The following is a 26,446-nucleotide window of genomic DNA, read 5'->3' as shown; positions in this document are numbered from 1 at the left end:
AAAGTAACGTTATTAACTGGTTCTCATGCTTTTAAAATAACAGTTCTGTTCTGGAACAGTATAGATCACTTTCATTCGTGGTTCTGATTATTTCCCCCCAAAATGTCATTATTTTCCGGTTTTCTGTTCTGTTCCCTGAACCGGTTCCAACCCCTGCTCAGTACTGTATTGTATTGGACTCTACTGTGCTCTACTCACTGTACTGTACTGTGCTATCCAAACTTGTGAAACGTAAGTCTACGATGGGTTCGGATTTGGTCCAGTCCGGTCTGTCTGTGGACATTAACATCAAGGCCAGGGTGGACTGACCAAATTTCAACTACTTTTCAACGTCCATGGAGGTCCGTTGTCGGTCGGTGCTCAGTAGGTGAGGATGCTGGTTAAATGAAATGGAAAGGGAGGGGGCTCATGTGTAGGTGTCAGCTGGGAGAGGTGACATTAACTGGAAATGAGAGGAAGGCAGAAAGAAAGGCAGAGAGAGGGAAGGGTTGTCTAGACTCAGACTGTTTTAACACTCTTGGTTTGACCACCAGACGGCAGAAAGAAAACCGTTATGAGCTGAACATAACAGTATTCCAGTGGAAGGAAGACAGTAGCAGGTGACCCTACTGGTTTGTGACTACTATGATTTCCCATTGTAGCCAATTTCATTTGCAGTATTTCTGTTACAGATTTGTTGGTAATTCTGTTAGCAATTTGATAACAGTTTGAGTGTTGTGAAGCCAGGCAATTTTTTTCTGTAAAGAATCTGATTGGTTAGTCGACAGTGTGTGTGTTCTAGCTGCCCTGACATGGATGTAGATCTGGGCGATGTGGACAAAATATATCATATTTTTGACAGTATGACGGTATTTGACAGTATTTTATATAAAATATGCTTCATGAGTAGTGCATGGCCCTAGGGTGGCAAAAAATACATTCTAAGTGTTTTTAATGGGGCTTTCTCTCTTCTGTTTGTTTTATACAGTTCAATCAAACTTCAATCAAAAATAATGTTCTGCATTTTCATCAGAATTTCCTTCACTCATTTGTTGTTATTTCCACACTGTACCACATTTGTTTTGTCTTTGTATGCCTCTATTTTGTGAAAGTCACTTTTTCTTTCCTAGTACCGTATATATTAAATTGATTCAATGTCCGTTCCTTTCGCCACAAGGGGCATTGTGCAGATTTCTAGGGTGCTTTTGTTACCCACACTGCCTCACAGGCAAGATTTGTGGCAAAAAAGTACATTTGCACATCTTTGGCTCCAGCGCTGCCTCACAAGCACTATTCATGGGAAAAAAGCACAAATGTGCACCAGAAGCTCTTGCTAGGAAATTAGCAGTTCTCAGCTGTTCGCAGTCTCTTACTGACGGTAAGAACGGGCGATTCCCTTATTTTTTTTAGTTACATCAGTCAGTTATTACATTTCAATTACATTTAACAAACCAAATACCATTATGTAAGCTAAGGTAAAGTAAAAATGCAAACCGGACTGTGCATCAATACCTGAATATAGTAAAATACGGTTTACTGCCCAGCCCTACAAGGATGTGCCCTAGCAGTGTGGTTGGTGTGAGAATTTAAATGTGTGTATGATCTAACACCTATTTTCTCTCTCTCTCTCTCTCTCTCTCTCTCTCTCTCTCTCTCTCTCTCTCTCTCTCTCTCTCTCTCTCTCTCTCTCTCTTCTCTTCTCTCTCTTCTCTCTCTCTCTCTCTCTCTCTCATATATATATATTTATATATATAGGTGCCCTGACGGTAGGCCTGGTGCGGCAGTGCCAGACCATCCACGGTCGGGACCGCACCTGTATCCCCCCGCGGCTTCCCCCCGAGTGGGTCACCACGCTCTTCTTCATCATCCTGGGTATCATCTCCCTCACGGTGACCTGTGGCCTGCTGGTGGCATCCCACTGGCGCCGCGAGGCCACCAAATACGCCCGCTGGATTGCCTTCACTGGGAGTAAGTGACTCTAGTGACCGAAACAACCCTACCTTAATGACAGTCGAGTGTACATTGACCAATCAAAGCCAAGCTCAACCAACTGAGTGTACCTTTACTGATAGATGTTACTCAGAGACACAGTGCACTTGACCACTAAATAGTGGTACTTGGTCACTCAAACGTTAAAAAAATGCACCCTCTCTATCACCCTGTTAAGTAGCTTGACCAAACAAGCTGTAGGCCTAGGTACAGAGGTCCCACTCTCTCACTCCTCTCTCTCCAATCTCGCTCCCCTCTTTCATGACATCATTTCCTTGGAATAACACTCCCCTCAACACCAGTGCATCCGTCTACGAGCAGATATACCCTCTCTCCTACACAGAGGAGGGGTAGGGGTAGAGAGAGAGTAAGTTGAGGGAGAGAAGAGGAAAGGGGGAGGCGAGGGAGAGGGGGGCTGTGAAAATATTGGTTTAGCTTTGCATTCATGCCCAGAATTTCAGTGGTGAAGCTGATTTCAGGTAAACCAATGGAACCAATGTGTGTGATGTTTGCGTCTTTTGTGTGGGCGGTGTGTGTGTGCGTGCATACTTGTATTCTGTATGTGTCTTCTATCCTCCATGCCTCCAGATCATCCCTTCCCTGCAGCTCTTCCACTGAGAAGTGCATTCTATGGTACCTGTGTGGGCGTCATAGAGTGCCACTCAATCGCTTCTTTTTGTCTTTCAACACTCATCCCCCTCTTTTTAGACAGGAATTCAGAGGAGACACTTCTTAACTCAATACCAACCCAACATTCAGCAGCCCTGCTGAGCTGGGCTGTTTCGTAAGGCTGTGTAGGTGTTCATATTCTGATTGGTTGTTTAGCAAAGAGAAGAGACACAGACCCCCTCTCTCACTCACTCACACACGTAGAGGCAGAGTTTTACTAGCACACAGACACATTTGATTGAATTGGTGCATCACAGTCGTTATATGTTAGTCGTATTTAGAGAATAAGAATGATTATATTTCTATGGTGTATTTACCCAATAATCACCCAATAATCAATTTCCCTCCAACCCCTCTAAAAAGATGCGTTGTCAATGTGTTCCTTGCAAATCTGTGTCACGTGCTAAATGTGATTTTATTGAGTAATGTTTTGACAATCACACCGCTCTGAGCCAAGTGATGAGGTTGCCCTGGCAACAGGGAGGATATAGTCACAATCATCCAGGGTTCTGTTGGCTGTATCAGGTCCTCAGTGATAATCTCTCTCTTTCTCTCCCTCTTGTGCTTTCACATTCTATCGCTTTCTCTCCCACTCTCTGTCACTGCAGTGAAGACTACCATTGTTGGCTTCTTTCAGACAAAGAGATGCATTTTAAAGGAACAGGGAAAGGGGAAACTTAGTCAGTTGCACAAGTGAATGCATTCAACCGAAATGTGTCTTCCGTATTTAATCCAACCCCTCTGAATCAGAGAGGTGAGGGGGCCTGCCTTAATCGACGTCCATGTCATCGGCGCCCAGGGAGCAGGTGGTGTTGCGGGGGTTAACTGCCTCGCTCAAGGGCAGAACGGCAGATTTTTCCACCTTGCCGGCTCAAGGATTCGAACCATCAACCTTTCGGATACTGGCCCAACGCTCTTAAACGCTAGGCTACCTGCCGCCAGAAAGAAAGAGATTGAGAGAGAAGGAACGGGAGAATGTTTGTAGGTAGGGGGTAGAGATTGAGATGTGTGAAGGGGAGACTACAGAATGACACTGAGCTACACTGGACCAGGAAGAGTGAGAGAGGGAGATGAAGAGAAAATGAGAGTGGGATTGAGAGACTGGAGAGGTAGAAAAGCATCACTTGTAACATGAGAGCCAGCTATGGGAGAAGGAAAGGGGGAGGAGGACAGAGGGGTTCTAAAGGGGATGGAAAGTAAGAGGGCCTTGAGTATTTCCCTGACAGTGCTGAGCACTGCACCTCACAGGGTTGCTGCTGCTGCTGTGTAATGGGCAGGCTGGGCTTTCTCCTTTCAGGAAAGAGGGAGAGGGTAGAGTGAGGAGAAGTGGTAGACTAAAAGGGGATTAAAAGAGAGGTAGAGTTAAAGTGAGGGAGAGATTGAGTATGTGAGAGAGTGAGGGGGCTGGGGGTTGGGATAAGGGGCATCTGTGATTGGTGCTCTGTGTTACAGAATGAAAGGTGCAGGGAGAGGGGGGTAGCTAGTAGGGGGCTAACAGGTGATGATTGCTGGCTGGGGAAAGGAAGCTTCCAGTAGGCGTAGCTGGCCCAGGGCCACTGCCACCTGAAAGGGCCCCTTTGTACAGCCAGCACAGGCCCCCTTCTGTCCCCTGTACACTACAGTCTTTACACTAGGCCCTAGCCAGGCCCCCTTCTGTCCCCTGTACACTACAGTCTTTACACTAGGCCCTAGCCAGGCCCCCTTCTGTCCCCTGTGCACTACAGTCTTTACACTTGGCCCCAACCAGGCCCGCTTCTGTCCCCTGTGCACTACAGTCTTTACACTAGGCCCTAGCCAGGCCCCCTTCTGTCCCCTGTGCACTACAGTCTTTACACTAGGCCCTAGCCAGGCCCCCTTCTGTCCCCTGTGCACTACAGTCTTTACACTAGGCCCTAGCCAGGCCCCCTTCTGTCCCCTGTGAACTACATTCTTTACACTAGGCCCTAGCCAGGCCCCCTTCTGTCCCCTGTGCACTACAGTCTTTACACTAGGCCCTAGCCAGGCCCCCTTCTGTCCCCTGTGAACTACAGTCTTTACACTAGGCCCTAGCCAGGCCCCCTTCTGTCCCCTGTGAACTACAGTCTTTACACTAGGCCCTAGCTAGTAGGCTTGGGCGGTATACCATATATACCGGGGTATTTGGAAATAGCCACGGGATGGTTTTTCAGTACCAATACAGGTATGTAATAATGTAATATGTACATGTAGGTAGAGTTATTAAAGTGAGTATGCATAGATAATTAACAGAGAGTAGCAGCAGTGTAAAAGAGTGGAGGGGGGGGGGGGGGGGGGGCAATGCAAATAGTCTGGGTAGCCATTTGATTTGATTAGATGTTCATGAGTCTTATGGCTTGGCGGTATCTTTTTAGAAGCCTCTTGGGCCTAGACTTTGCGCTCCGGTACCGCTTGCCGTGCGGTAGCAGAGAGAACAGTCTATGACTAGGGTGGCTGGAGTCTTTGACACTTTTTAGGGCCTTCCTCTGACACCGCCTGGTATAGAGATCCTGGATGGCAGGAAGCTTGGCACCAGTGATGTACTGGGCCGTTCGCACTACCCTCTGTAGTGCCTTGCGGGCGGAGGCCGAGCAGTTGCCATACCAGGCAGTGATGCAACCAGTCAGGATGCTCTCGATGGTGCAGCTGTAGAACCTTTTGAGGCAGTGAATGATGTGGTGTACTCTTCAATGCCACCGGAAGAATCCTGGAACATATTCCAGTCTGTGCTAGCAAAACAGTCCTGTAGCTTAGCATCTGCTTCATCTGACCACTTTTTTATTGACCGAGTCACCAATTGTAAGCAAGAATCGGGAGGATAGAATTATGGTCAGATTTGCCAAATGGAGGGCGAGGGAGAGCTTTGTACGAGTCTCTGTGTGTGGAGTAAAGGTGGTCTAGAGTTTTTTTTTTTTCTCTCTGGTTGCATATTTAACATGCTGGTAGAAATTAGGTCAAACAGATTTAAGTTTCCCAGCATTAAAGTCCCCGGCTACTAGGAGCTCCGCCTCTGGATGAGCGTTTTCCTGTTTGCTTATGGCCGTATACAGCTCATTGAGTTCGGTCTTAGTGCCAGCATCGTTTGTGGTGGTAAATAGACAGCTACGAAGAATATAGATTAAAACTCTCTTGGTAGATAGTGTAGTTTACAGTTTATCATGCAATACATTAGGAGATAAAGAAGATTGCGTTCTTCATTTCACCTGTCACATAATTTTTCATTATGAAGCTTACTGGTAGTTCCCAGTTGTGATGTTTGTTTACAAGCACACAACAACAAGAGACAGGATGTAACGGCAGCCTTCCTCCTCTTCGTCTGAAAACAAGCCACCTATATATGATTCCCAATCAGGGACAACGATTGACAGCTGCCTCTGAGAACCATATTAGGCCGAACACAGAAACAGACAAACTAGACACACAACATAGAATGCCCACCCAGCTCACGTCCTGACCAACACTAAAACAAACAAAACACACAAGAACATTGGTCAGAACGTGACAGTACCCCCCTCCTGAGGTGCGGACTCCGAACGCACCCCCTAAAACTCAAGGGGAGGGTCTGGGTGGGCATCTGTCCGCGGTGGCGGCTCCGGCGCAGGACGAGGCCACCACTCCACCATTGTCTTTGTCCCCCTCCTTAGCGTCCTTTGAGTGGCGACCCTCGCCCCCGACCTTGGCCTAGGAATCTTCACCAAGGTCCCCACTAGATTGAGGAGACAGCTCAGGACAGAGAGGTAGCTCAGGACAGAGAGGTAGCTCAGGACAGAGAGGTAGCTCGGGACAGAGAGGTAGCTCGGGACAGAGAGGTAGCTCAGGACAGAGAGGTAGCTCAGGACAGAGAGGTAGCTCAGGACTGAGAGGTAGCTCAGGACAGAGAGGTAGCTCAGGACAGAGAGGTAGCTCAGGACAGAGAGGTAGCTCCGGACTGAAGGGCAGCTCCGGACAGAGAGGCAGCTCCGGGCTGAGGGGCAGCTCATGACTGGAGGGCAGCTCATGACTGGAGGGCAGCTCATGACTGGCGGGCGGCTCTGGCAGCTCCTGACTGGCTGGCGGCTCTGGCAGCTCCTGACTGGCTGGCGGCTCTGGCAGCTCCTGACTGGCTGGCGGCTCCTGACTGGCTGGCGGCTCTGGCGGCTCCTGACTGGCTGGCGGCTCCTGACTGACTGGCGGCTCTGGCGGCTCCTGACTGACTGGCGGCTCTGGCGGCTCCTGACTGGCTGGCGGCTCCTGACTGACGGACGGCTCTGGCGGCTCCTGACTGACGGACGGCTCTGGCGGCTCCTGACTGACGGACGGCTCTGGCGGCTCCTGACTGACGGACGGCTCTGGCGGCTCCTGACTGACGGCTCTAACGGCTCGGGACAGACGGGCGGCTCTAACGGCTCGGGACAGACGGGCAGCTCAGATGGCTCGGGACAGACGGATGGCTCAGATGGCGCTGGGCAGACGGATGGCTCAGATGGCGCTGGGCAGACGGATGGCTCAGACGGCGCTGGGCAGGCAGGCAGCTCAGACGGCGCTGGGCAGGCAGGCAGCTCAGACGGCGCTGGGCAGGCAGGCAGCTCAGACGGCGCTGGGCAGGCAGGCAGCTCAGTAGGCCTGGTGCGTGGTACCGGCACTGGAGGTACTGGGCTGGAGACACGCACCATAGGGAGAGTGCTTGGAGGAGGAACAGAGTTCTGGAGACGCACAGGAAGCCTGGTGCGTGGTGTAGGCACTGGTGGTACTGGGCTGGGGCGGGAAGGTGGCGCCGGATATACCGGACCGTGAAGGCGTACAGGAGCTCTTAAGCACCGAGCCTGCCCAACCTTACCTGGTTTAATGCTCCCCGTAGCCAGGCCAGTGCGGCGAGGTGGAATAGCCCGCACTGGGCTGTGCTGGCGAACCGGGGACACCATACATAAGGCTGGTGCCATGTACACCGGCTCTAGGAGACGCACTGGAGACCAGATGTGTTGAGCCGGCTTCATGGCACCTGGCTCGATGCCCACTCTAGCCCGGCCGATACGTGGAGCTGGAATGTACCGCACCGGGCTAAGCACACGTACAGGAGACTCCATGCGCTCTTCCACACAACACGGTGTCTGCCCGTACTCTCGCTCTCCACGGTAAGCCCGGGAAGTTGGCGCAGGTCTCCTACCTGACTTCGCCACACTCCCCTTTAGCCCCCTCCCAAGAAATGTTTGGTTGAGCCTCTCGGGCTTCCAGCCGCTCTGCCTTGCTAGCGCCTCATAATGCCGCCTCTCCGCTTTTGCTGCCTCCAGCTCCGCTTTGGGGCGGCGACACTCCTCTGGCTCTGCCCAGGGTCCTTTACCGTCCAGAATTTCCTCCCATGTCCATTCCTCCTGGTACCGCTGCTGCTGTCGCTGCTGCCCGTTGCTACGCTGCTTGGTCCGAGTGGGGTGGGTGGTTCTGTAACGGCAGCCTTCCTCCTCTTCGTCTGAAGAGGAGGTGTAGCAGGGATCGGACCAAGACGCAGCGTAGTTGGTGCTCAACATATTTAATTACGAAAGAATAAACGTGAACATAACACAATACAAAAATAACAAAATAACAAACGTGTGGCAAACTGATACAGTCCTAGCTGGTGCAGAGAAAACACAGAGACAGGAAACAACCACCCACAAATCCCCAACACAAAACAAGCCACCTATATATGATTCCCAATCAGGGACAACGATTGACAGCTGCCTCTGATTGAGAACCATATTAGGCCAAACACAGAAACAGACAAACTAGACACACAACATAGAATGCCCACCCAGCTCACGTCCTGACCAACACTAAAACAAGCAAAACACACAAGAACTATGGTCAGAACGTGACACAGGAGCCTTGTGAGTCACTCACTGTTGTGCAGCACGCACCAGGTGATCTAGTTACAGTATGGAATTCACAACTAAATGTTTGCCAGCTAGAAATCTTATAAGTTAACTGTGTAAAATGTGCTAAATGCTCTGCAGTTGTGCATTTGGTTTGCTAATTTAGAAGATAGTTAGCTATCTAGCTAAGTGGTTAGCTTCTTCCAAAATCCAGTTTATCTTGGTAACAGCAGAGAACACCCTCCTGGATCAACAGCCTTGCTGTCTAATATTTGTTTTGTGCGTACAACTTTAAGTATAATTATTTTGTTACTTGTATTACTTTCAGTATGAAGGTATTACAATCTGCATACCGCCCAAGCCTACTAGCTAGTCCCCTGTACACTACAGTATTTACACTAGGCCCTAGCTAGGCCCCCTTCTGTCCCCTGTACAATACAGTATTTACACTAGGCCTTACCCAGGCCCCATTCTGTCCCCTGTACACTACAGTCTTTACACTAGGCCCTAGCTATGCCCCGTTCTGTCCCCTGTACACTATAGTATTTACACTAGGCCCTAGCCAGGCCCCCTTCTGTCCCCTGTACACTACACTCTTTACACTAGGCCCTAGCCAGACACTACTATGTCCTAGCAAACCCCGCTGTCTGACTTCGCTGTACAGTACACCCCAGGTACAGTGAGGTACAGTATTCTGACAGGCACTAGTCTAAGGATCAGTAACATATCAGCTAAGGTAGTTTGAAAAACACTGAGGTTCTGGCTTGCGGTGGGTAAACACATGGCCGCGGCAGTGAGGACAGACGTAAATATTAGCCGTGTCTGCCCAGTCCGGGGGGGTTAGCCAGTCAACACTGTCCTCGCTAGCTGGCAGCACAGACAGGACACATTCAGCCAGCCAGCCTGCCTGCTAGTGTAGAGAGAGCCATAGAGAGCCAGCGGCATCATCTGAGCTGTTTTAGCTAGGCTAAATCAGTCCCTTTCTGAGGGGGGAAAATAGCCTGTGTGGGTTTGGGCTGGAGGACATGATGTGTAGCTGTAGTGTTGTGGAAGCATATGAGGAGTTATTGCCCCAGGCCTCTTTTGATTTCCATCTACGTGCGTTTAGAAAATCAGCCCTATGATTGAAGCTTTAGTTGGGGCCCTCAGTGTGAATGGAAGAAAGTATCATCTGTAAGCCTTTGATTGTGTGTCTGGCAAAGCAACGTGATTTGATTTAGTCTGTTTCCAGTTCGTCTGTTCAGTGGTAATTCACAGGAATCAGAGAATTATCTTGTTTGACTTTCGATTGACAGTTGCACTTATAGACCCAGCTAACACTTCCCTAAACGTTCTCCTTTGGTTATTTGACATACAGTGCCTTCAGAAAGTATTCACACCCTTTGACATTTTACCGATTTTGTTGTATTACTGCCTGACTTTAAAATTGATTAAATTGAGATTTTTTTTGTCACTTGCCTTTTCTTTGTACCTCATAATGTCAAAGTAGAGTTCTCTTTTCTTTTTTTTTATCATCACAATCATTTATAAATTTTTTAAAGCTGAAATGTCTTGAGTCAGTAAGTATTCAACCCCTTTTGTTATAGCAAGCCTAACTAAGTTCAGTAGTAAACATTTGCTTAACAAGTCACATAATAAGTTGCATGGACTCACTCTGTGTGCAATAATAGTGCTTAACATGGTTTTTGAATGACTACCTCATCTCTGTACCTCTGGACAAGCAGTGAATTTCTGACACAGATTCAACCAGTGCGATTTTCCAATGCCTCGAAAAGAAGGGCACCTATTGGTAGATTGGTCAAAATAAAATAAAAAGCAGACATTGAATATCCCTTTGAGTATGGTGAAGTTATTAAATACACTTTGGATGGTGTATCAACACACCCAGTCACTACAAAGATACAGGCGTCCTTCCTAACTCTGTTGCCGGAGAGGAGGGAAACCACTCAGGGATTTCACCATGAGGGCAATGGTGATTTTTAAACAGTTTGTTTTCTCCTATCACACTCTGAGGATGGATCAACAACATTGTAGTTACTCCACAATACTAACCTAATTTACAGAGTGAAAAAAAAGGAAGCCTGTACAGAATACATGCATCCTGTTTGCAACAAGGTAATAAAGTAATACTGCAAAAAATGTGGCAAAGCAATTCACTTTTTGTCCTAAATACAAAGTGTTATGTTTGGGGCAAATCCAAAACAACACTTCACTGAGTATTACTCCCCATATTTTCAAGCATAGTCATGGCTGCATCATGTTATGGTTGTGCTTGTAAGGACTGGGGAGTTTTTCAGGATAAAAAAAAAACTAAAGAGAGCTAAGCACAGGCAAAATCCTAGAAGAAAACCTGGTTCAGTCTGCTTTCCACCAGACACTGGGAGATTAATTCACCTTTCAGCAGGACAATAACCTAAAACACAAGGCCAAATCTACACTGGAGTTACTTACCAAGAAGACAGTGAATGTTCCTGGGTGGCCGAGTTACAGTTTTGACTTATCTGCTTGAAAATCTATGGCAAGACCTAAAAATGGTTGTCTAGCAATGATCAACAACCAATTTTACAGAGCTTGAAGAATTTGGGGCAAATGTTGCTCAATCCATGTGTGATAATCTCTTAGAGACTTACCCAGAAAGACTCACAGCTGTAATCGCTGCTAAAGGTGATTCTAATATGTATTGATTGATTCAGGTGGTTGAATACTTATCTAATCAAGATATATTAGTGTTTTATTTTTCCAGAATTTTTTACAATTGTTAGATTTTTCCCCCACTGACAGAGTGTTTTGTGTAGATCGTCCTGGGAACTAACATTTGATAGCTGGGGAGGCTGCAATATCTTCAAATAAATATTCTGAAAGCCCCAAAATAAAACCAAACATGGGGAGTTTCATGATGCTAATTAACAATGGCTTTTTTAATTAACTGGTCCAACCAAGAGGCTAATCACTTGGATTAAGACGGATAACTACCCTAATGATTTTTCTCCTGACCTTGTCCCTGTGCCCAGTCACTGCTTACACACACACACTGAACACACACACACAAACCGTATTGTGCCCCATCAGGACTGGTGTGTCACTCCTCTTTGTGGGGTGCCAGAGCAGTGACTTATTATCAGTGTTATATCACTTATCTCAGCAGGACGTCTAACACACTAATTGGTGTCTTGAAATGGATGCCAAGTGCTTGTCTCTTCAGAAATATATATTTATGACCTCCCGAGTGGCACAGCGGTCTAATGTGTTTTGCGGTGTCACTACAGCCTTTGGTTCGAATCCCAGGCTGTGTCACAACCGGCTGTGACCGGGAGTCCCATAGGGACACAAGTGGCCCAGTATCGTCCAGGTTTGGGGAGGGTTTGGCCAGGGGGCCTTTACTTGGCTCATCGCACTCTAGTGACTTCTTGTGGCGGGCTGCAGGCTGACTTCGGTCGTCAGTTGAACGGTGTTTCCTCTGAAACATTGGTGCGGCACATTGGTTAAGCGAGCGGGTGTTAAGGAGCGCAGTTTGGCGGGTCATGTTTAGAAGGACGCGTGACTCTCCCGAGCCCGTTGGGGAGTTGCAGCGATGAGACAAGATCGTAATCACGACATTGGGGAGAAAAAGGGGGCAAAAGTTTGGACACACCTACTCATTCCAGAATTTTTCTGAATTTCTACTATTTTCTACATTATAGAATAATAGCGAAGACATCAAAACTATGAAATAACGCATATGGAATCATGTAGTAACCCAAAAAGTGTTAAACAAATTGAAATATATTTTATTTGAGATTCTTCAAAGTAGCCACCCTTTGCCTTGATGACAGCTTTGCACACTCTTGGCATTCTCTCAACCAGCTTCATGAAGTAGTCACCTGGAATGCATTTCAATTAACAGGTGTGCCTTGTTAAAAGTTAATTTGTGGACTTTCTTTCTTTCTTAATGCGTTTGAGCCAATCCGTTGTGTTGTGACAAGGTAGGGATGGTACACAGAAGATAGCCCTATTTGGTAAAAGACCAAGTCCATATTATGGCAAGAACAGCTCAAATAACCAAAGAGAAACATGAAGGTCAGTCAATCCGGGAAATGTAAAGAATTTTGAAAGTTTCGTCAAGTGAGTGCAGTCGAAAAAACCATCAAGCGCTATGATGAAACTAATGAGGACCGCCACAGGAAAGGAGTTACCTCTGTTGCAGAGGATACGTTCGTTAGATTTAACTGCACCTCAGATTGCAGCCCAAATAAATGCTTCACAGAGTTCAAGTAACAGACACATCTCAACATCCCTGTTCAGAGAAGACTGAGTGAATCAGGTCTTCATTGTCGAATTGCTGCAAAGAAACCACTACTAATGGACACCAATAAGAAGAAGAGACTTGCTTGGGCCAAAAAACACGAGCAATGGACATTAGACCGGTGGAAATCTGTCCTTTGGTCTGATGAGTCCACATTTGAGATTTTTGGTTCCAATCGCTGTGTCTTTGTGTGGCTCCCACCATGAAGCATGGAGGAGGTGTGATGGTGTGGGGGTGCTTTGCTGGTGATACTGTCAGTGATTTATTTAGAATTCGAGGTACACTTAAGCAGCATGTCTACCACAGCATTCTACAACGATATGCCATCCCATCTGGTTTGCACTTAGTGGGACTATTATTTGTTTTTCAACAGGACAATGACCCAACACACCTCCAGGATGTGTAAGGGATATTTGATCAAGAAGAAGAGTGATGGAGTGCTGCATCAGAAGACCTGGCCTCCACAATCACCCGACCTCAACCCAATTGAGATGGTTTGGGATGAGTTGGACCGCAGAGTTAAGGAAAAGCAGCCAACATACAGTATGTGTGAACTCCTTCAAGACTGTTGGAAAAGCATTCCAGGTGAAGCTGGTTGAGAGAATGCAAAATTGTGCAAAGCTGTCATCAAGGCAAAAGGTGGCAACTTCGAAGAATCTAAAATCTTTGTCACGGATCCCCCCCGGTACTGCTGCTCATTCCGTGCACCAGTTCCGGAGGTCTACGTCACCGTCCTCTAGGCGTTACTGAACTGTCTCATTATGCACACCTGTTCCCCCTGATTAGTAATTGTATATATGTGCCCTCTGTTCACCATTGTCTTGGTTGGTTACTGTTCCCATGTCCGTTGGTCTTGTGAGTACCTGTGCTTTGTTGTTTCGACTTTCGTGCTGCGTGTATTGTGCACTTGTTATTACGGGTCTCGTCCTGTGTATTGTTATTACAGGTCTCGTCCCGTGTATTTATTAGAGGTTTAACCTCGCTCTTTTGTTTGGGTTACATCCCTGTGTTTTTTGGGGGGCTTCTTCCCCGTGCCTTTTCATGGCATGTTGTATTTTTTGTGGAGTATTAAAACCCCCTATTATGTATTCCTGCGCCTGTCTCCAATCATTTATACAACGTGGCAATCTTAAATATATTTTGATTTCATTAACACTTTTTTGGTGACTACATGATTCCATATGTTTTATTTCACAGATTTGATGTCTTCACTATTATTCAACAATGTAGAAAATAGTAAAAATAAAGAAAAACCCTTGAACGAGTAGGTGTCCAAACTTTTGACTGGTACTGTATATATTTATTTATTTTTACTTGTTTTTTTTATCTAATGATACTTGTTGCTTTTTTCGCCACAGAGTAGGATGCCTGGGGAACATGTCTGCAGTCTCTCTCCTATAGCTCCTGGTATGTGATGGGGTGGCCCTTCTATTGCTGCTGATAGGGAGAGAACACGGATACTCTACCATGTAGGAGAGAGGAGAGCAGAAGTTATTTCACGGCAGACCACCGCATGTCCACTGAATTAGCGTTAGCCTAAGTGATTAAGTTACAGTATATCGAATTAGCTTTTAACGTCATCTTTTAAAGTAATTCAACTCTATATTTATACTACCTTTTGAGTACGTTTTATAGAGTATGTGTAAATCCTTGGCTCTGCCGTTTCAGATTAGTAACACTGCTTCAGATGGACAGATTCACTCAAAGCCCACAGAATCTATGTTGTGCGTACATGTGTGGGTGTTCAGTTGGTGTTTGTGTCTCTTGATCAGGTCCTGAGTCCCTCTACCTGCTGCCCTGACTGTCTGAAGAGAGAGAGATGCTCCCTGGTCTCGGCTCCCTCTAGCTGAGTGGATTATAAAATTGCCTCAGTTTGTTACAACGCCAACTCACTTTTCTCTCTCTCGCTCTCCTACTCTCTCTCTCACACACACACAGTCTTGTGTAACTAACCTTGTGGGGACACACAATTCAGTCCCATTCAAAGTCCTATTTTCCCTAACACTAATTCTAACCTTAACCCTAAACCCCCTAGAAATTAGCATTTTACCTTATGGGGACTGTCCGCAGATGTTCAATTTTTCTTGGGATTATTATTCTTGTGGGGACTTCTGGTCCCCAGTAGTATAGTTAAACACGTCCACACACACACACACACACACACACACACTTTCTCTCTCTCCTCTCTCCATTCCTCCATCTCTCTCTCTCCCTCTGATCATTGATCTGCTTGGAAGCCCACTGAAAGGCCCCATTATCCTATGCCGAAGAGCGTCCGTCTGCCTGTTGTTTTTGGAGCTCTTCTAAAAGCCTGCATGGTCTGGTTGGTGTGTTCGTGACCTTGGTACATTCACGCTGGTGAGACTGGAGTGTGTCTCCTTCACAGCTAAGGTCTATTTATGTAAAAGGGTTGAGGCGTGATGGTGTCTGGGGCCTTGGATGAGTGTTTTGGTTCTGTAGTGTGTGTGACGTTGTGCGGTAGTATGTAGGCCTACTGAGGACGAGTGATGATTCAGTCATTAAATTCATCAATTAATTAGTCAGTCACTCAATCAATTAACAAATCAAGTCAATCTTTATTATCCCAGAGGGAGATTTGGTTGACAAGCATCCAATCCATCCCAGGTTTCATCCTAATTGAAAGCAGAGCTGTCTCCAGTGTAGCAAACACCACAGGAAATAGTAAACAATTCCAACATGTCTAACATTATCTCTCTCCCCCTCAGTGATCCTGTTCTGTATGGCGGCACTCATCTTCCCCATCGGTTTCTACATCAACGAGGTGGGTGGCCAGCCATACAAGCTGCCCAACAACACGGTGGTGGGCTCCTCCTACGTCCTCTTTGTCCTCTCCATCTTCTTCACCATAGTGGGACTGCTGTTCGCAGGCAAGGTGTGCCTGCCCGGCTGACTGCGGCTACCGCTCTGCCACCTGGACTTTCAGCTGGGGCCGAGGAAAAACATACACAGGAGATAAATCAAATGGAGGAAAAGAAAAATGGACGACTAAAAAGAAAAACACTGGCCAGAAAGCAGGGATGGGATGTCTCTGGCGGACGGTGTGACGATATGCAGCTGGGACGGTTAACGCGGAATAACAAACTAACTGAGATGAATAGACATGGACGAATATGGACGCTGTCGAACTGACTCAGGCTTTTCCCCTCTCTGCCTTTGCTTATTTAAAACATGTTATTTTTACATTGTTGTTGTTGCACTTTGGAGAGCGATGTGGGAGACACACGTCCGCTCCATGGGGGGGTGAAGAGGGGTGGGGGGGTTGGAACGACCGCCGTCCTTTCCCCAAACCCCCTGCTGTTGCCACGGCGACAGTAACTATGACGTCACACCTTTCAGAGGATCTCCACTTCACCCTTCCTGCCCAGCGAGAAAACAAACCGTTGTCATCTCAACTGTTCCTGTTGCTATTTTTGGCTTCTTACACTATTTCAGTTGTTTTGGTTTCTTCCATTTAGGGTTTTTTGGGGTTGTTGCTTTCTCCTTTCCCCCTTTTTCACTGAGGTGGTTTGAGGTGGTTTGGGCCAACGAACCTCTGGAGGAGCTGTAAGGGTATATTAAGAGGCTGCTGATGGGGTCATTGTCTCTCTGCCTCCCCATGTGTGGCCTGGGACAAGAGTCACTTCAGCCATGGTTAGGCAGTAACTAGGGAGGGAGCTATTTGGGGTAGAGGGGGAAGGTTGGTTGAGATGACATCCTAGGTGGCATCCTAGCTTGCTGGACATGAGCAAGTCCCCTTTGGAAGAAGGAGGGTGGACTGCTACATTGGCCTTTCCATCTTCACCCTAACCTTAACCCCAGCACCATGACCCATATAATCCATGGGATTTAGACAGGTGCGCTGTTCCAGAGAGGGGAGGATAGGACCCCAGGCCCTGAGGACCAAGGTTCCTTAATTAGCCAGGCACCACACAGTAAGTCAAGCACCTACCAGCTGCTCTACAGGAAAGGAAAAAGGGAATGAAGACTGAGAGCACCTGGATTATTATGAAACATGGATGGGATCAGGCAGGAGTGATGTTTTGTTTTTGCTTTGTAAAATAGTAATAAAAGGCATCAGGGACTGCAGGTCAGGTCGTTGTGTGGGGCTGTGCCTCACTACTGTGCTCTGCCCGATGCCTGTGAAACACACACGCACACACACACTAACAGATGCACAAAAGACTTGCACACAAACACACACACGTGTTTCGGGCTCAATCTCTAAGTCATGGTGAAGTATTTGTTGTCCATTTCCATTCCTGCTCAGCTTTTCTTTGTGTTGGTCTGTATAATATGGATTGTGAAGAAGCCCTTTCTGGTTCCTAGTTTGATTTGTTGTTGTGCCATGATCAGAATTTCTGTTTTAGGAAGCACTGTGCATTCAACGGTATAGCTAATAGCAGAAGAGACACCACAAATGTATAAAAAAAGAACTTCTTACCTCATATTTTTTTCTTATTCAAACTACTACTTTTATGTTTTCCAAACCATGGCGATGAGTTCCCTAGAAATTGTATTGTCTTGATCAGGCATAAAGCTTGTGATCAACGCAAATTATTTATCTTTCACTGAATAAAAAGAGAAAAAAGACAGATGTGTTTGAGTCTGACACAATCACTCTACATACTGTATAATGTTTATTCTGTTTCAACATGTTAGTGTTCAGCTCCAGGCCTCGAGGGCCACCATGTCAGCTGGTTTATGTGTTGCCTGGTTTGTCATTTATCAACTAGTGTCTTTGACTGGTTAGGGAGTAGCCAATCACACCGGTCTCTGATAAAAGGCAATAACAAAAACCAGGGCGATGTTCAGTAGGAGAAAACCTCCCTGTTTCAAAAGTTATGTAAAACTTATAAAATAATCCAGTGGACCTCTTATTTATTTATTTATTTTACCTCAAAAATCGTTTAATTTGTGGGGGGGGTTCAGTTCTATATTTTTCAGTTTCTTATGGAATAATCTGTAGAAGAATGTGCCATCTCCAAATGGCCTTCCCATCTGAATGTTTTAAGACATTGCACTGTTTTCAACACAAACCTATGTAGAAGACAGAGGCAACCAAGGTGCATCTCAGTTGAAGGGCTATATGTTTTCAGTCAGCCTGCAAAGTGATTATTGTTCATCTGGAAATGAGCACCAGTGAAGTTAGTGAAGAACAAAACGTACAGTACCCTCCCAACCCCGCGACTATTGATTCAAGTTGTTTCTTTTTTGAAGACTTTAACAGTGTTTGCCATATTCACCTGTGAATTGACTTAATCTCCAGTTAAGTTTTACAGTCAAACCTATGAGTGACCTTTCGTTCGTGTTCATACTGCATTCATGTTTCTGTTAAATGTGGGTTTTGTTCAGAAGTCTGTGTGTGTCCAGCCAAGAATGGACAAAGATTTACATAATGCAACTGATTACATTTTTCCTTCCATCATTTACAAACACTAATTATTTACAGTTTAAAAAGGAATAATGTATCCACAGCAAAATGATAATCTGATTATATGGAAGTGCACATTCACTGTTTGGGTAAATTATTAGCAAGACACTAGTCACTAACATCATCTGACTGTATAGAATAAAAGGCACCAACTATGCAAATAAAGACATGAGATCTACAGGTGTAATAGTCAAGGCTCCTCTTCCATCTAATTACAGCATCTTCTCTGTCAACCATCTTGAAACTAATCAATGCCTGTGATGTGATCCATACTCTCAATTAAATCCAAAAGAAAGGAAATAAAGGGACACATTTACCAATCACTTCCACCAGTCCAAAGTTTGCACCTGTTATTTTCTGAGAGAAAGAAATTAGTATTTTAAAATGAAGTTAAACCATGAAAGTGTCTTTAGTAACACCTGCTTCACTCCCCTTGGATAACAACAGATGGAGCAAACCTCACACCAGAGCAAAACATTTAGGTTGCATCCCAAATGGCACCCCATTCCCCATCAAATGGCACCCTATTCCCTGATCTGTTGGTATAGTGTGCCATTTGGGCCATTTTATAATGAGGAATGTCCCAAATCTGGTTGTTTGGATAAAGAGAGCTGGTTCTTTTTTGGGTATTAGGTGAAGTCTGCCATTTTGCCATTCAAATTAATTTACCAGCTAGATTGACCCCCTAGAGTCTATGTCCGTGCCCCTGTGGAAATGTAATTAGCATAATAAACAAATCCCCATCAAAATCTGTCTGTTTAAGATGGAGCATTTGCAGTGGAAGTTGTCTGAGCTACAGCGGTGTTTGTCAGACAATGACACATCCCGGTCTTCTCACGAAAATGTTTGTAGTGTCCAAACGGTTTGGCCTCCAAACTAATAGAGCCCCACAGTGGAGGTGTCATAATTCCCATAAAACCTAGTGGTCAAACAAGGAAATGGTTCCAATCATTTTTCTAAAATGTATTTTTCCTATAGGGAATGTTAGAAACACTTCAAATAAGGACTGGGTTTCGTGTAGGCTTACCCTGGCATGACGTTTTGATAACCGTGTACATCTCTCTCGGACAAGGTGACTTTTATCAATATATTTACTCTCAGATGTGAAAATGCTAATTAGCATCAAAGTAGACACCATACAAGACTACAAATCCCTGCAAGCTTCTGCACGTCATCTTCAGCTGACACCTTTGCTAACAGGTATACTGTCAAAGAAATGTAACCAATTTATTCATTATAAAATGTATCTAACATTAGATAGTTAATCCAGAGATTCTTACCTTTGACTTGATTTGGCAGTTTTGTCCAGATCATCATGGCATTTGTAGTTATTTGACAGCCATATTAGCAGCTAATTAGCATTTCATTTTTGTGGGGGTGAGGGGGGAGTAATTACAGGCGAATATATTGATAAAGGTCACCTTGTCCTAGAGAGATTTACACGGTTATCAAATGTCACGCCAGGGTAAGCCTATACGAAGCAGGCCTTATTTTAAGTGTTTCTAAAATCTCCTATGGTGAAAAATGTATGAAAATGCAACCATTTCCTTGTTTGACTGTTAGGTTTTATGGGTATTATGACTCATACTGTGGTACTCTATATGACCACTCTATGGAAAGGTGAGACTCTCACGATGGTGTTCTCCATTTTGTGTTCTCTACGACCCCCACAATCGTCACGGGACTCGTCAGAAGTCGGTACCGCCGATCTGCCAACTTCTGTCTGTAGCGTCCAAACAGTTTTGGCTACACACTAACATGACCCCTCTATGGAAAGGTGAGAATCTCATACACATGTCGGTTGTTTTACTCTGTGACCCTCACAAGACGCATCTGAGGGTAGCCCGGTACCAGTTACAAGTTTAGTGCCCCAAAAAAAGGTTAAATATGGGCTTAGACTCTTAAGGATTAAGTTCAGTCAACCAGAGACAGGAAGCTTTTCCTGACCATGTGACCTGACCAGTAACAACTCTGGGCCTAGTCTACACTTAGCAAAAAGGGTTCTTTGTCTTTCAACATAAGATAAACCTTTTTTGGTTCCAGGTAGAACCTTTTTGGGTTCCATGTAGAACCCTCTGTGGAAAGGGTTCTACATGAAATCCAAAAGGGTTCTACCTGTAACATAATGGGTTCTACCTGGAACCAAAAATGGTTATTCAAAGGGTCTCTCCTATGGGAACAGCCAAAGAACCCTTTTAGGTTCTAGAAAGCACTTTTTTTTCTAAGAGTGTATAGCCTAGTATATAACTTAGGTTCAGAGGTTTTCCAGGTGACATCACGTGATCCCCCCCAAAATTCCAGACCCTGATTCTGTTATGGAGTGATCTGATATGGTTGCCTTCAGACTAGACCATGACTTTGTTGCAGAACAGCTTTACATGCATAGAGAACAGCAGCCACATCTCTTCCTCCTCAATGGTGACTCATCTACATACACTACGTGTCTAATCTGTTTATCTGCTCTGTCTGAGCACACACTCTTTCCACCCATTCCCTCACCATCTGAGGTTCTTCCCCTCTCTTTGTGTTCTGCTCTGCTCTGTTGGTACAATGTTGTTGTTTTTCTCAGTAACTTGAGCTAAATGACAGCTGAAAGCCTTCACAGAGCCATAGTGTATGTGTGTGCACATGCATGCATCTGCGCATGTGCGGGTACCTTATGTATGTCTATGTATGGGTGTGTGTGTGTATGTTTGAGTGACAGGTTATGAGGTTTGAGGATGAGTCTCCCAGCCTAGAATTACATGGGCTTCCCTCTGGGCCCTGGCTGATGAGCCCTGGCTGATGAGCCCTGACAGATCTGAGAGCAGTGTGGGTGTGCTGGCTGGATTCAAACGGTCAGAGGCTCTCTCTGGTCCCTCAGCTCGTCTGTGACTAACCAATCCATCCATTTGCCACCATAAAAATAGAATGCCATTTTCTCTTCTAGGAATTATATTTCTATGTTTGCCACATTCTCGTGCTTGGAATGAGTCATTGGTAAAACAGTTTGCAGAGGAGATCTATATTCACGCTGAAACCATTTTAACACAGTTTTATATGATTAAAACCGACGGGAGAAATGTATAGAGTGTTTGAGACCATTCTCGAATGCAAATTAGTTATCAATTAAGAATATTTGTTTTTAGTTACGTTAATTAAGATGAATCAGTTGCGAACTTGACTAAAAGCATCACGGTCGTGTGGTGATGAATTGAACAAAGAGCTAATCTTAAATTGACCACTCAATCGCAATTAAGAGCTCAATTAATTAAGCTTGATTAATTGAGAGCTCAGAACGTAATCAAATTGAAACCCTGCAATCAGATTGGCCTGAAGCAACACCATGCAGACATAATAATGATGGGTCCTTTTTCATATTGATGAATATAGAACCTATTTTTCTCCACATAATGTTACATTTTAAGTAGGAGCACAACCTGTGATCATATTAGGATACCCAGTCACCAAGGACATGTTATGGATCTATTTTCAAAATCTGGCCGTGACCCCACTCTCTGAGTGTCTCAGGGAGAGTCTCAGGGAGAGCAAATTCACACATGCTGATTAATACACGCTTGTATTGGTGGGAAATAGGACAAATATAAGCACCCATCAAATTATTACTATAAATCTGTATAATTTATAGAGAGCTAAGAGAACTGTGGAAGAATAGCTGACTTCTATGATGAATGATGATTCATTCTACTGATGAAATGTTCATAGGGCCATATCAAGTACACAGTCCCTATATATTCTCTGTTGTCTTTACTTATACCAACACAAATTCACACACACACACACACACACACACACACACACACACACACACACACACACACACACACACACACACACACACACACACACACACACACACACACACACACACACACAAACATACCCTATAGGCTTATATCAATCAAAATGGTACATTGCTTTGATGATGGAAACAACCTGCATCTTGTCTGTATAGATGTATTAGCAGACCACATTGAGGTTATCAAGTAGAGAGATGTTCACTGTACAAACAACTGACTCCTCAATGGGACTAAAATGAAGAGTCTTTAGCGATGAAGCACACTCAAGTCGATGTCGATTTTGAACATTATTTGGTGTTTCTCTGCCGGAAATGCTGGGGAATTATTGTAATAATCACTAATGTATGTTTTTTGTGGTGTATGTCTGGGAAATATCACAGGTTATAATTGTTCATATATTTTGGGATTTTAACTTTTCAGAATGTGTTTTTATTTGTATTCTTCTGTTGATTTGTGGTTTATGAACAAGGAACCCCTTTTTATCACCTGTACTTATGTTATTGAGCAAATGTACCAAAATAAAATCCACTGCTTAAGGATTTCATGAACTGACTGTTTTAATTCTTGCATACTCTACATTTGTCTTCATAAAGGTAACATTTGTACATTATTTTTAACTCTATAATATAAACCCTTCATTACACATTTATAGCCTAAGCACATCATTAATATGACATTATATATCTAGATAGAGGTTAATGAATGTAGGTACATTGATACATGCATAGACTGGCGGGTAGGAGCGTTGGGCCAGTAACCGGAAAGGTTGCTGGATCAAATCCCCGAGCTGACAAGGTAAAAATCTGTCATTCTGCCCCTGAGCAAGGCAGTTAACCCACTGTTCCCCGGGTGCCGAAGATGTGGATGTCGATTAAGGCAGCCCTCCGCACCTCTCTGATTCAGAGGGGTTGGGTTCAAATGCGGAAGAAACATTTCAGTTGAACGCATTCAGTTGTACAACTGCCTAGGTATCCCCCTTTCTTTTCCCAATATCCTGTGGTCCTGTGTGGCTCAGTTGGTAGAGCATGGTGCTTGCAACACCAAGGGCTGTGGGTTTGATTCCTGCTGTGGCCTGCCATATGTGAAATGTATGTACGCATGACTAACTTGCTTTGGATAAAAGTGTCTGCTAAAAGGCATATATTAGTGACCTAAATGTTAGTTAATTGTGCCATACTACTCTGTAGATGTTATAGCCTACACACTGACAGGTGCTGATATCATCTCTGTAGGTGTTGTAGTCTACACACTGACAGTTGCTGATATCATCTCTGTAGGTGGTGTAGTCTACACACTGACAGTTGCTGATATCATCTCTGTAGGTGTTGTAGTCTACACACTGACAGGTGCTGATATCATCTCTGTAGGTGTTGTAGTCTACACACTGACAGGTGCTGATATCATCTCTGTAGGTGTTGTAGCCTACACACTGACAGGTGCTGATATCATCTCTGTAGGTGTTGTAGTCTACACACTGACAGGTGCTGATATCATCTCTGTAGGTGTTGTAGCCTACACACTGACAGGTGCTGATATCATCTCTGTAGGTGTTGTAGTCTACACACTGACAGGTGCTGATATCATCTCTGTAGGTGTTGTAGTCTACACACTGACAGGTGCTGATATCATCTCTGTAGGTGTTGTAGTCTACACACTGACAGGTGCTGATATCATCTCTGTAGGTGTTGTAGCCTACACACTGACCGGTGCTGATATCATCTCTGTAGGTGTTATAGTCTACACACTGACAGGTGCTGATATCATCTCTGTAGGTGTTGTAGTCTACACACTGACAGGTGCTGATATCATCTCTGTAGGTGTTGTAGTCTACACACTGACAGGTGCTGATATCATCTCTGTAGGTGTTGTAGTCTACACACTGACAGGTGCTGATATCATCTCTGTAGGTGTTGTAGTCTACACACTGACAGGTGCTGATATCATCTCTGTAGATGTTATAGTCTAGACACTGACAGGTGCTGATGTATAGGGGCATACGTTACGTGGGTGGGAAGTGTAGGAACATAATCTCACAGAAAATATTATAGATATGGAAACATTTCCTTTTCAAAGGTTGTAATTGAATGCAACAATGTTTTTTCATGCTAAATGCATGCTTTTTATGCGTTATGGCTTTCACGTTTGTTGACTGTGATAGATTACTGTGTCAGTGCTGCCAAGTGCACTTAGACGGAAACGTGGTGCCCATCTGCTCATTTGATGGCCTTCCAACTCGATTTAGTTCACCTGAGCAGATAATACCAGCCAGGCTGCAGCAGTCTCTCCTTCTCCAAGAAGCAGTGAGGAGAGAGGTCACTGTAGTGAATTTGGCAGGAAGCTGTAGCCTATACTCTAAAAATTAGGGGTTCAACAAGGGTTCTTCTAAGATTCTCAAAGTTCTTTGAAGAACCTTAGCATTCTTGGCACTGAAAATTGCCCCCAAAAGGGTTCATTGAGGAACCTCCTTAGTTGGTGGGGGTTCTTGCAGGAACCTAACTGCCCAACTGAAACATGATTTGAAAGGACAGCAGGTGCAGGCACTTAACTGAAAAATGTAAAGATCTCCTCAATTTAAGGTAAGGTTTGTCCCTTATATGATCTAAATGGATATTGTTTTGTAATGATACCATCTATCTTTTCATATTTGTGCAAATCTTTCTAAAACAGAAAATGGACACAATTCAATGGATATCAATCAACAAAGAGGTAAAAATTTGTAGGCTGTAAGAATATGTTGAAGGCTAGCTGTATTGGGTGCAGATGACTGAACTGCTCACTTTTGTGTCTGTCTGCAAGTATACAGACGAGGCATACAAAGGTATGGTATGTTATGCAGATCACATGTACCATCCTCTTCCCTTACCTCTTCAATGAAAATCCAATAGGCCTCTACAATACAGACAAGGTATGTGTATGAAAACCATTATCAAAACAGTGTAAGGGTGTTTAACTGGCGGCAGAGAAGTCAGGCGCAGGAGAGAAATAACTGTTTCCAACTGCTCAGTTTGTTTACAAAAAACCCCACCAGAAAACATAATAATCAATGGGTAACATAACCCGAGGCACACCAGTACAGACGTACACAAACACTTACAAAAAACAATCACCGACAAGGACAGGTGGGGAAACAGAGGGTTAAATACACAACATGTAATTGATGGGATTGGAACCAGGTGTGATGGAAGACAAGACAAAACTAATGGAAAATGAAAAGTGGATCAGCGATGGCTAGAAGGTCGGTGATGTTGACCGCCGAACACCGCCCGAACAAGGAGAGGGACCAACTTCGGCGGAAGTCGTGACAAACAGTTTTTTTCATTCACATTTAACACAAAAACCAAGGTATGAATACTGTTGTGTGCATGTTTTGTTAAACATCTGTATAAATACTATTTTTGGGATTCACAGACTTCCCCCTCCCTACACCTCTGATGAATATAACAGGAAACCTGTTCGATCACCACTCACTGCAAAACCATTCTGGCTGTGGATACAGAGAACATCAACACATTAACATCAACACACCAGAGGATGTACCCATTGGACTTGGGGCTCTGCTGGGACTTTACCTCATATTTAGATTTCTTTATGCTGCTTTGCCACTAAAATCATAATAAACACTGACAACTAAAATATTGTGTTATTGTTATGCGTATTATTAATAATAAGAACCCTTTTAAAGGGTTCTTCAAATAATTTATAGGGGTTCCCCCATTGTTTTGATTTGAAGAAGCCCTAAAGGATACCCCAGGAACCTTTTCGTTTTAGAGTGCATTGATACAATGCATAGCAAGCACCTTGTGGAAATAAGACTATATTATATTTAATGTAATAATTGTTCACAATGGCAGGGTTAAGATTCGGCTTGTCACCAAAAACACTCACAAACTTTTACAGATGCACAATCGAGAGCATCCTGTCGGGCTGTATCACCGCCTGGTACGGCAACTGCTCTGCCCATAACCGTAAGTGTCACGCCCTGTCACGTTCCTGACCTGATTTCCTTTGTTTTGTCTTTGTTTAGTTGGTCAGGACGTGAGCTGGGTGGGCATTCTATGTTATGTGTTTCTATGTTGGGTTCATGTTCAATTAGCCTGATATGGTTCTCAATCAGGGGCAGGTGTTTTACGTTTCCTCTGATTGAGAACCATATTAAGGTAGGCTGTTCACACTGTTTGTTTGTGGGTGATTGTTTGCTGTGACTGTGTTTGTTCACCTCACGGTACCGTTTCGTTTCGTTTCGTTCCTTCCTGTTCGTGCGTTCATTGTTTTATGTGTTCTCATGTTCAGGTCTGTGAACGTCGTTTATTATTTTGTAGTTTGTTCAAGTGTATTTTCGTCTTCGTTATTATTATTAAAATTATGATGGATTCAACCTACGCTGCATATTGGTCCGATCCTTGCTCCTCTTCAGACGAGGGAAAACGACCGTTACACGCCCTGACCTTAGAGATCCTTTTTATGTCTCTATTTTGGT

The 26,446-nt window shown here is 44.7% G+C and overlaps 1 protein-coding gene across 1 annotated transcript in view; it reads left to right on the top strand.

Moving 5' to 3' along the window:
• The window catches only part of LOC120040634 (uncharacterized protein C16orf52 homolog B), a 38,185-nt gene extending 20,857 nt beyond the window's left edge, over positions 1-17,328 (top strand). The window contains exons 2-3 of the mRNA XM_038985715.1: positions 1,735-1,947; positions 15,465-17,328. Coding sequence (XP_038841643.1) covers positions 1,735-1,947; positions 15,465-15,649 — 398 coding nt within the window. The 3' untranslated portion in view covers positions 15,650-17,328. The remainder of the gene's footprint in view (positions 1-1,734; positions 1,948-15,464) is intronic.
• The last annotated feature ends 9,118 nt before the right edge of the window (positions 17,329-26,446 follow it).

This window comes from Salvelinus namaycush, unplaced genomic scaffold, assembly GCF_016432855.1.
Source record: "Salvelinus namaycush isolate Seneca unplaced genomic scaffold, SaNama_1.0 Scaffold37, whole genome shotgun sequence".
NCBI lineage: Eukaryota > Metazoa > Chordata > Actinopteri > Salmoniformes > Salmonidae > Salvelinus > Salvelinus namaycush.
This window is presented reverse-complemented; position numbering and strand designations above follow the sequence as displayed.